The 12,203-nt window shown below is 36.1% G+C and overlaps 1 protein-coding gene across 1 annotated transcript; it reads left to right on the top strand.

The window, feature by feature from the left end:
* The first annotated feature begins 3,720 nt into the window (after positions 1 to 3,720).
* On the top strand, positions 3,721 to 8,729 carry LOC142622275 (uncharacterized). Its single transcript, XM_075795720.1, has 5 exons — positions 3,721 to 5,184; positions 6,806 to 6,863; positions 6,972 to 7,055; positions 7,214 to 7,355; positions 8,177 to 8,729. The coding sequence occupies exons 1-5, from the start codon at positions 4,698 to 4,700 to the stop codon at positions 8,543 to 8,545; spliced, it is 1,140 nt and encodes a 379-aa protein (XP_075651835.1). The 5' UTR covers positions 3,721 to 4,697; the 3' UTR covers positions 8,546 to 8,729.
* Positions 8,730 to 12,203: the final 3,474 nt, after the last annotated feature.

The following is a 12,203-nucleotide window of genomic DNA, read 5'->3' as shown; positions in this document are numbered from 1 at the left end:
GTTCCTTCACCACTTTGCTTTTCTTTTTTACACTTTTTTTTGTTTTGCCAAGCTGAACTTAAGCAGTCAATCAGATCAGAGTTAACATATTATTGAGGCAGCATCCCAAGGCTCCAAAATCTTGATGTGAAACCTCAAAGAAATGTTGGGAGAATCTAACTTATTTTTTCTGAAGAAAAAAGCATGACGTAAATATTTGAAGTAAAAAACTATCATTGTACAATGTAAAAAAGAAAAAAAAAAATGAAAATAGAGAGACATGAGGACATCTAGAAATGACCTTTCCATATCATATTCTACTTTGGGAACGTATCCTTTTGGATGTCCATTTTCAGCAAATGTTTTTTTTTTGGGGCTGAGAACAGCAAATGGTTTTTAGATTATAATATCACCGACTTTCTCATGGTTTATTTTGATACATTCCTGAGTGGATTGTTCATTTTTTAAACTGCTAAAATTTCCTGTGCAAATCTTCTTCGTATCATTGTAATTTTTTTTGGTCACCTTTAAATAGATACCATTAGCAATGCAAATCGTAATTAACTACATTGGTCCATTTTCAATAGGGATTAATTACACATTATCTGTTCACTATTGACCAGAGTCTACACTGCAGTCTGGATTTTCCAAAGGTTTTGCGAGTGTGTTAAGTACTAGATTATCATACTGTCTGTCATTAATGGAAAATGGCTACAATATTTTTTTTTTTTCTATTCAAACAGGATGCATAAATCATAATATCTCACTTTGTAAAACTTGGGGTATCGTCAATTCTTTGAACACTGGGGGTATCCTTGGAAGGAGGGAGATAGAAGATAAGAAGAGGAGATTAGAGAGAAAACTTGCTGAAATATACTAAAATTATTATACTAACATTTTGGTCACCTACTCACCTTCCTTTTCTCCTCCTCTCTCTCCCCATCTTCCTTCATTCAAACACTTACTATTAGGATAGGTATACGTGTAATCCTTCCTCTTCTACACATATCAAACAACTGGATAAAATCCTTGCAATGACGTACCAATATGGTAAGTGCATTCTATCGACTAAAGTATTTATCTTTTTGTTTGACTAATTTTTTAAAGGAGAAACGTTGGGACATTGACAAACCAACCTATCATTAGTATTTATTGTGCCTCACTCACTTTCAGTCACGTTTAATGAATAGAGATAATGCAAATTTCAGTTATGAGATGTTTAAAATCTATCAATCATATTCATTGTCACGTTAGTTTATAAACTTGATATACTAAAACTTGTAGTACATTTAACATTTTTCTTAATGAGATTGAACATGTACTTCGAGGAATGTCATTTGGCCAACCAAATGAGCCCATTTCCTGCAATCAAAAAGCCTGATCTAAAGGGTAGGATTTATGCCAAAAAGAATGATTAATATCCTTTTTAAAATCATTTTCATCCACTATAACATAGTAAGCACTTTCACAACTGATGGACTACATATTGCCTAGAAAACTAAAGAAATCCGATTTTATGACTTAACCTTTAAACTGTGTCTGGTCAAGTCCCCCCAAGTCTACCCAAGCTACTAACAAGGTGGTTATTTTCATGTCTTTTGGTACAATAACAAGTGGTTCATCTGTCGGGATCTTATCTAGTTTATGCTATAATCTTTTCCTCGTGTGGTTGGTTCCATATATCTTTCATTCAATCATCACCCATTGCACCTTACTCTTTGTTAAGGGCTTATCAAAATAATAAGGTAAGTACTAAACCATGACTTAATCCCTATGTGAGATTCATTGTACTTTGTTAGTTTATTTGGTAACACATCCTATTAAATCTTCGAAACAATTATAAAATAAAAGTCAAACGCTCAAGAAAAAATGGGGAAAAATGATAAATTATTAATTTAATCTTAAAATTATTGAGTAAAGTACGATTTAATCCCTCAATTATCAATGATTTAATCAAATATGCTCTATTTGTTTCAATAAGAATTTTTAGAGGAGACAAAAAAATGAAGTTGACTTAATTAAATAATTACAAAATTAGTGATAAGTGACTAGTGGGTTATTTATTTATTTATTATTATAAATAATTTAATAGTTGATGGAGGGGGGATTTAAACCCGCAAATCTTTGTTAGACACACCATGAGATACTAGTTGAATTACAAGTATGGTTTTAAAAATTGAATTGGACCGACCAGTTCAAATGAGAGCTAAACCCTTAACATGTTCGGTAAAAACCGTAGAAACTAGTAGTTCAACATTTACCATCGATTCAACCAGTAAAAATGAGAAACCGAACATTTTTTTTTGGTTCTTTGACCATTCTTGTTTTTTAGAATCATGATTGCAACTTATAAGACTCTTAGCTAATAAAATGAGTAGCTAAAATGCAAAAGGATTGGTCGTAACCTCCATGGCAGAAAAAATCCATCTCCCAAACTTGGTGGTAGTTGTGGAAGCTGTTGCAGTTGTCCAAGCCCTTCACTTTGCTCTCAACATTGGTGCTTCTTCCATATTTTTAGAGGGTGATTCAGAATGTATTATCAATGCTCTAAATTTTGAACTAGTTTCTTTTGTTGCTTATGGTTAGTTGGTTGAAGATGCTAAGGGCCTGTTTGGTAATGTTGTTCTAGTAACATTGTTTGTATTTTTTGAAAATACGTGTGGGTAAAAAAATATGTGAAAATACTGTGGCGTTTGGTACGGAGAATCCACATTACTCCTGGCATCTAGATTCCCAGGAATGTGATTCCTAAGAATCACATTCCTAGGAATGTAGCTATTCCTATGTTTGGTTTTATTGGGAGATTCCTAGGAATGTGAGATGATAATGTTTGGTGTATTCCTAGGAATCTTAAATGAATTATTTGTTTTTCCCATTTTGTCCTTAGATTTGAATGTGAAGTACCAAGCCCATTAAAAAAAAAAAAATCTTCCTTTAAATAAATAATGAAAAAATATATATAAACTATTAATTAGTCCTTTAAAAAAATATCTTACTCTAAATAGATAGATAAAAAATATTATATAAACTATCAATTAGCAACACATTCATTAAAACTGTGATCTAACATTTCAAAATAACAAGAATAATACAAAAATAACTATTAGCAGAATTATTTATCCTGTTTATATTGTTTTGGCGGGAAAAGATAAAGACAAGAGAGAAGATATTGATAATTTGTTTTATAGTTTATCTTAATTGCTTAAATGATAAGGAAATATGGTTAAAATTGTCAATTTATAAAAAATACAATTTCTTTTAAGTTTGGGAATCTGGATTCCCACCTGTTTTAAAGGGAATCCACATTCCTACTGAGAGGGATTTAAGGATTCCCCTGACATCTGATTCCCTAGCGTAATTTGCAACCAAACATGGGAATCTTTAAACATTTCTGAGAATCCTAAAACATTACACTGTACCAAATGCCACCTACGTGTAATATTGTTTAAACACTAAAAATTATTGTTTAAAATACACTAACAAACAACCCCTAAGTTTCTTGATAGGAATTTTTTGATGTTTTATGTCATATTCAGAGACAAGGCAACTCACTCGTTAATTGATAAAGTCTTTTTGTTATCTAATTAGAAAGATAACATTAATAATTAAACCTAAAGAAAAGAAAAGAAAATAAATTCCAAGTTCAAAACGTACCTGACATAGCCGGTAAAACACTGCTTTCAATACCAGCTCTCCCGGTGGCCCTCCAATAAACAAAGCCATCCCAATCCTTACACACACACACACTCTCTCTCTCTCTCTCTCTCTCTCTCTCTCTCTCTGTCTGACACTCGTTCGCTCTTTTAACTCTCTCTCTCTCTCTCTCTCTAAAAACTCACAGAAATTTTCCTATTTCCACTGTTATAGATCGAACCCACCAATTCTCTCAAGCAAGCAACTTGCTTCAAACCCCACTTTCCCGCATTTTCTCTCCGACTTTCCCTTCCATTTTCTCGGGAAAAAAAGAGAGAAGAAGATACAAAGTGGGACCTGCTCTGTGCACACCAAAATGTGTCAGCTTTTTCTTTTCCAGGTGAATGTGAGTAGCGCCTGAAAAAAACGACTCAGTTTCAGAACGAACGAGGCTCTCGTTTTCCCCACAATGCGCAATGGAATCTTAGCCTCTCGAGGCTCTTATACATTATAGAGCTTTTTTTAAAGCTCCATGTTTGTATAAAAACCCTAGCTTTGGTCCAAAAAGCTGAACCCATTTCCCTGATTTTGATGAAGTTCATGATTCTGTTTGTGAAATCCTAAGAGGGTCTTGTGTTTTCTAGGGTTTTGGGCTGATTTGAAATCTGGGTTTCAGAGGAAAAAAAAATGTGGGTTTTGGTGGTTTCAGGGTTGTGGGTTTGGGATGGGTTTGAGGTTTTAGTACTTTAGTTCAGTCATTTTGAGTTAAGCCTACTGTGAATTTGTGAAATTTGAGGGTGAAAAGTTGAGATCTGGGGTTAGAGCTTGAGGTGCAAAGTCAATGGATGTGTCTAGTGGAAGTGAAAATTTTTGTATGAGAACTTGTTCCTAGGGTTTCTGAAGTGATTTGAGCCTCAAAATGGGGGTGTCAGTGGATTTTGTTGGTGGGTTTTGGATGATTTTGAAGGATGGTTTGGTAATCTTGAGGATTTGAAGAAACCCACAAGGTTGTGCAATTGGGAAATTTGGGTGATCTTGAGGTCAAAAAGTTGGGATCTTTAGATTAAACCAAAGGGGTTTTGTCAATGTCAGGAGCTCCAAGAGTGAGGTCTATGAATGTGGCTGATTCAGAGGCTAGGCCGGTGCTTGGTCCGGCTGGGAACAAGGCGGGGTCATTGAGTGCACGAAAACCTGGTTCGAAGCCATTGAGAAAGGTTGAGAAATCAACCGAGGATGCTACATTGGCTGAAGATAAGAAAGCCCGGAAACTGTCTACAGTTACAACTTCCTCTCCTCAGTTGCATTCTGTCAATGTGCCTTCTGTGCTTCGACGACATGAACAGTTGTTGCAATCCAATTTGTCTTTAAATGCTTCGTGTTCATCTGATGCCTCTACGGATTCATTTCGTAGTCGGGCATCTACTGGCAGGTTGACTCGGTCGAATAGTATGGGTACTAGGCGGAAGCCGTATGCTTCAAAGCCAAGAAGTGTTGCTTCTGATAGTGGTTTGGAGTCTCCACCTGATGGTCTGCAAACCAAGAAGAGGTGTGCATGGGTGACACCAAATACTGGTATGTTCTTTCTTCTTGATTTTGGAGCAATTTATTGATTTCTACAAATAATTAAAGTTTTGTGGAATAAATATGTACCTTTTTGTTACATGTGTTTATTCAAAAAAAATATTTTCTTCACTGTTAATTTTATGAAGAATATTAGAGATTTGTTGAATAGAGCTATGATAGTTAATATTAGTAGTGTCATAGGCTCATAGCTTGTTTAGGAATTTTTACATTGAAATGATTATTTATGCAAGGAAGTATTTGTGTTAAAGTATGTTATCATTAGGAAAGACGGATTTGGATTGCTTTTGCTCAATGATTGAATTGAAGTGACTAGGTTTATAGCTGTCATTCTAAAGAACTACAAACTGAACCAAGCCATTTTTTCAGCCTAGGAGTTTGATCGATGGAGGACATAGCCCTTGATAAAATTCAGTGGGAAATAGATTTAGCTGACTGAAGTAGTCAGATGTAAGGCTTTCTTAAAATGACTTCGCTCTGTTCATGTTGAATTTGGTTCAGACAACATTTAGACATAGAATCGAGTTGTTCATTGACCAGTGTCTACTATGGTTTCATATCTAGGTTCTTACAAAAACCTAGCTAAATGAGTACTTATAACATAAAACCCCTACTTTCTACAGTTTTATGATGCAACTGATAACTCATCATGATTGTTTGATTTTAGTCTATGGAATATGTTCCCAGCCTAGTCTGTTAAGAATTTAAGCTTGTGATGTAATAATAGGTGATTCGGCCCCAAATCATCTAATTATTCTTACTTCCTGCTTGCATTTTAATTAAATTGGATCAATTTCCTTAAGGCTTTGTCTTTTGCATTTTGTAACAACTATGTAGGAGGTACTATATTATGAAAAGTTGGGAAATGAGCATAAATATGCTGTTTTTCTGATGTTGGAGGCAGTTCTATTGAAAGAACTACTTTAGAAACCAGCTGTTGGCTTTTCCTTGGATTTTGTGTTTTACGACTATGATTACTTTGAGTGAATTAAAACACCATGTTGCTTGTTTATGTAGTCAGTCTTTGTTTCTTCATTTAGTGTGTTGCTCTTATTTGGTGCAAAAACTGGAGATATATAGCTCTAAGTGCATCCACATCCACAATAAGTTGTCATTCTTTTCCCATTTAACTAGAAAAGATTATATTACCACCCAGAGAAATGGCCTAGTGGAGGTAGGTTTTGAGTTTGAACCTTTAGGGATGATGGTGGTGTGATGCTGGTTTAGACTGTTACTTTCTACAACTTAAAACTACTGGTGCTCTGGGTGGAGCTGAAGTCAGGTTATGATTCAACCTCACCTGAGGGAGTGCCAACAAAATGTTACTGTCTAGGACCCCAGGCATTGACTCCTTAGCACATAGAGAAGCTACATGGTTGGACGCTCCCTCTCACCCTTTTTATTCAGCAAAAAAATAGCATGCATCAGTATGTTGTATTTGAAGTGAGATACATGTGTTACCGAGTCACTAGCAGGCTATGGATTGATTTGGAAAGCCAGTGCTTCTATGTTGCCTAGGTCTATGTGTTTGTTTTGATAAGTATGTTGCCTATCAGTTTGATTATGTTTCTTTTAGATCTTACATTCTGACAGTTTTGTTTGTTGAAACCAGATCCATGTTATGCTGCTTTCCATGATGAAGAATGGGGAGTTCCAGTTCACAATGACAGGTATGGGATCTCAACATTGCTTGAATCCATATTGATTGAGACGGGAATCCTGTTTTGATATATAATTTATTTACCTGTGGTTTTTAAAACTCCCCTCACCTTGTACAGGAAATTGTTTGAGCTGCTTGTTCTTTCTAGTGCTTTGGCTGAACTTCCATGGCCTACCATTTTAAGCAAAAGGCATATCTTTAGGTATTCCTCCTATGAATTTCCAATCTTATTTTCATCTATCACCTTATCCACCTCCAAACTATTTGCTATAAGATAACTTGGTCCCTTGAAGTCATGGTTTCATCCCGCTTCTTGGGCGTGTCACTGTATCCTATTTTCTGACAATCTTCTTTCTGCAGGGAAGTATTTGCTGACTTCGATCCAGTCACTGTCTCAAAATTGAATGAAAAGAAAATGGTAGCACCAGGAAGCACTGCAAGCTCCCTTTTATCAGAACTAAAGCTACGTTCTATCATTGAGAATGCACGTCAAATATCTAAGGTAGATTCTCATTTTGTTTTTGCATTTTAAAGATGCATGCACATAGGAGTGTTTGTTTTGATTATCAAGATGCTTAGCACGCACCATAATAAAAAGTTCAAGTGACATGTATACACTCTAGTGTATTTACCAAAAGTAAATTGGACAATTACAATTTTTTTTTTTGACAATTGACAGCTGCAAAATATATGGCTATCAAGAAGATAGAAATAGAATTCAACCTAGTTGCTCAGTCTCTAGGAATTCCTAAGCATTATCGAAGAAAGAAGCCTACTTGGAGATGCCAAGAGGAGCAAGTGCCTAAAAGTTTGTTCAAATTGTGTCTCAGTTTAGTATTCCAAGGGGATTAGTTTATGCAGTCTTGTTTAGAATCGGAAAACCTGGTATTGGCTAGTATATGTGTTTAGGTCAAGGACCATTCATGATCTCTCATCTTCTTATGATCAACCAAATGACAAATAATGGGCGCTTAGTGAGCATTTGATCATGTTGGTTAGGTGAACAAAGTAGTTGAAATGTGGTCCTGATCAGTGTGCAATTTGTGTGACCCATATAAGACAAGCCTATATATTATGATTTAAACAGCCTGACATTATTATATTTTTTTATTTCAAGAGTTACTCATGCACCTAATTATTCCTTGTTTTCTACGTGCCAGCTTTCTTAGTTGGCAAGACCCAAGACATTTATTTGCTTTGATAATTCCAGCCATTAACTACTAACCACTAACCTTTTTTTTTACTGAAGTGCCATAATTGGTCATTCTTTGGTTGCTATAATTATCATTGCAACTAACTTTTTGCAGGTTTTGCTGATGCCAGGTCATAGATGAGTTTGGGTCATTTGACAAGTACATTTGGAGCTTTGTGAACCACAAACCTATAGTTAGCAGATTCCGATATCCTCGCCAAGTTCCGGCGAAAACTCCAAAGGCGGATGTGATAAGCAAAGACCTGGTGAGACGGGGATTCCGGTGTGTGAGCCCCACTGTCATCTACTCATTCATGCAGGTAGCAGGATTAACAAATGACCATCTCATTGGTTGCTTCAGATTCCAGGAGTGTATAGCTGCAGCAGAAGGGAAGGAAGAGAATGGCATCAAGGATAAGACCGAAGAGACAAACCCTGATAGTGTGATGGAATCAGAACTATCGATTGCTATTGAAGAAATGAATTTCTCTTCAGAATGATGAAAACCAAATGATCTCAGGTGGTGGCAGGTGGAGCTCCAGGCTCAATCATCTCCTTGTTGACATATTCACAGCCACTCTTACACTGGGTAGTAATGGAATTGATGTTGTGTATAAAAATTTCATAAATTTGTAGTCATCATGGATTCCTAGATTGTAGATTACTAAAAGTGAATTAATTCAACTGGTGATTGTGCTGTCAGTGGGAGGGGGGGAGGGTGGGGAAGCTTTGTGAAACTAGCCTTGAGAATTCAATGTACAATTTTTTGTACAGTTTAAATGGTTAGTAATTAGAATTTTCATTTTAAAACCAAATTACAGGAAATGAAGTTCCTGTTGAGTAAAAGTCACCTTCTGATCAATGACTATGAATAATGGATATTACGGGCAGAGAGAGGTGACACTGTTTATTGGTCCAGTGGGCTATCTTGAAAATGTGGTGGACAGCTAAAAACTTAAAATTGAGCAGTCAATTTTGCTTTTAATGTGTGACAATAATATGATAGTAGCACGATGTTTCCCTGTCCCCTAGGACGAGGGAGTACTTTCTTTAGATAAACATGTTTGTACTGATTTTGGTCCAAGATCACCCAAAAATGTGGGGTATTCCTGTTCCAGAATTGATTTGAGATGATGACTGTTGGATGCACCTGCTCCGTAACGATTTTCATTTTTCAGCCTCTAAATCACTGTTACATATTTACCCTATGGGCAAAACTTAGATACAATTACTCATAAACTTAGATACAATTACTCATATATAGTTCTTTAGGTCCTCCTCCTAAAAATCTGCCACTTGTCTAGATGAATAACTAAACAAATACCGTCTAAGTACCGTAACTTTCTCCTTTTGTATTATTTTTCCCTTGTCTGTGAGAAAAGAAAACTCATTGGCTTCAGATTTGATTTCTCACACACAATCACTTGGGTCTAACTAGGGGAGAACGATGACACAAAGGAGATTATAGAGGTGGTTGCAGCATGTAGAGGATTGGGTTTGGGTAGAGTTGTAGCAGAGTAGGTTTTGATGGGAACTGGGAAGGGTAGTTCCCCCCTCCTCTATTTTTCTCTAATTTGTGTTTATGGGGAATGAATGGATGGATCTGCTTTTACTGTATAAATGGCTATTTGTTCCAAACTTATGAGAATTAGATTTATCCAAGCAGTGCGTTGCTATGGCGGTCTTCATCTTCTTTTTTTTTCTTTCTTTTTTTTTTCATTATTTAAAAAGCCATCAGTCTAGCTTTGTACAAATAAAAAATCTTCTAATGAAAATAATGGGATTAATGGAGAATATCATTCCAGGCCAGTCCTTCTGAAGCCAGATTTTATTTTCTGATTGTTTGGGAGAAGTTTGAGAAATTTGCAGTCGGGTTCTCTCACACGCGCAAGTGATAAAAGAAAAGAAAAGAGAGAGAGAACGGCATTAAAACTGTGTTAGTTTAGTTATTCAATTAGACAGGTGGCAGATTTTTAAAAGGGGAACCTAAGGAACTGTATCTAAGTTTTGCCCTTATCCTATCAAACATGGATAAATTGAGATAATGACCGGCACCGCTGATGGATATTTCGAGACTCATAGTTGTCTGAATTGTATGATATATATATATATATATATATATATCATACAATTTAGCTGAAGAGACTTGTCTTTTGGTTCCATCTGGATTGGTTCTAACAGGGTTTTTGATGTTTCAAACATGTTTAACATTGACTTGTGGATGGTCAAAACTTTCAAGAGGAGGAAAATTTTGTGAATAGGAGGGTGAAGCATGGTCAAACATATAACAAGGTAAGGTCTTTTGTGTATAGGTTTGACTGGGAGGTTTGGGTTGACATTTTGGTATTTGGGGGAGGACTTTCTGGTAATATGGAATTAGTGGTGGTTTCTGGTTTTGTTGGTTTTGATCATGACTTTTTCTGCATGGGGAAAGGGATGGAGTTTTTTGTTTTCTAGTTCTAGGATAGAGAACATAGTAATCAAACTTTCCAGAGAGTTCTCCAAGGAGGTCAACTTCTGGATCTCCTGCTTCATATCTTTCTTTAAGAAGCTACTGGGAAGATTTTTTCTTTCGTCTTTTCTGCTTTTCTTCAAATACTTCTTCTTCTTGACAATTAGTACAGTCACAAACATCCCGCCATATATGGCCGAATGATGATTTTCCTTCATAGCAAGGTTTTCCATCTTCTCGAAATGCTTTGATTTGAAGACCTTCAAGACCTTCATATGAGATTGGTTGGATCATAGCCATTGGAGTAGGAAAGACTGTCACTTCTTCTTTTTCTGGTGTGGCTGCCATAAATCTAACTTCAACTTCACAATTTTGTTTTTTGATGAAGAAAGGAGTGTTGTTCTGGATGGGCTGGGCTGCCTGATGAAGATTCTCATATTTTGTGATCCATGATTCTGGAAAGAGTTTTATCATCTGCTCTTTATTCAACTGTCTTGGGACAAATGTGCACATAGGCGTCATGCTTGGGTCAACTTGGATTAAAAGAGCATCATTAGACTGGGCTATCTTTGGTATAGCTATGTCAAAAGCATGATTTTGGAGTTTGTAGGCAAGCTGATAATGGAGTGTGGCTGCAAAAGTATCATGCACTTGTGAGGCTCCTGTTATCTGAACTTGGACTTTAAGAGCATTACAAAGGTGAGGGTCTTTAAGAGACATGTTAAAATTGGGGAAAAGGGTGACAAAGACTGTTCCCACATTGAGGGTGGTTTGGACAGTTCTTATAACTGCATTATGGTATTCCAAAAATCTAGAATCAAGAAGAGAAATTCTATAAGCTATAGGGAGTCCTTTTCTGCCATGAAAGGTGAGTGCTAGTCTTACTGCACCAAAATGAAGGTGAGTGTAACCTTGTTTTTGCCATGGAATTACAAACTCTCGAGGAAGGGCAAGGGTGATAAAATTTTCTTTTTCACTAGCGGGAATGTTAAACTGGTCAAACTTAGAAGCTTGTACATATTCTTTTACACTAGAAGGATAAGAAGGACCTAAAAACTTTTTTATGGATTTTTTGAAGGTATTTTGAGGTTTATCAAAAACAGTGTAAGGATTTACAATAGGAAAATCAGTAATAGGAATTTTACTATCTTCAGGTACATGGGAGATTTCATACAAGTAGTCTAGTCTATTTGTAGTGGGTTTACGAAGGGAAAGATCACACGTAGTTGTAATGGTATCTGTAACTGCTGAGGATGAACTAGCCATGATAGTTTCTAAAAAGAAGAACTGTTTTCCTAAGGTCTGAAAGACTAAAATGCCACTTCTAGGCTCACGTCCACAAGATAACTCAGGAAAAATAGGTTCTTTGATACTTTGAGAATAACCCCTTAGTGTTCTACTTGATTATCAAATCCAGTGTTCTGATGTGATAAATATAGAGGATCCACTTATTGTGGCAACTGTAAATCACAGAGCATACTAATCAGGACAATAATCAAAGTATACTAATCAAAGGAGAGTGAAATTGATTACAAGGCACAAGCACAGGCTCTAATACCAATTATGTGTAAAAGACGGACAAACTTAAGGACGAACAAGGAAGCTACAAGTAAAGGACGAGGACACTAGTAAAATACAGGGACAGGATGACAATGGGAGTGTAAGAAGATCATGGAAGCTTATTAATGGCATATATTACTAGGATA

Source organism: Castanea sativa, chromosome 1, assembly GCF_040712315.1.
Source record: "Castanea sativa cultivar Marrone di Chiusa Pesio chromosome 1, ASM4071231v1".
Classification (NCBI taxonomy): Eukaryota; Viridiplantae; Streptophyta; class Magnoliopsida; order Fagales; family Fagaceae; genus Castanea; species Castanea sativa.
Note: the sequence above shows the minus strand (reverse complement) of the source record. Positions and strands in the feature narration are given on the sequence as shown.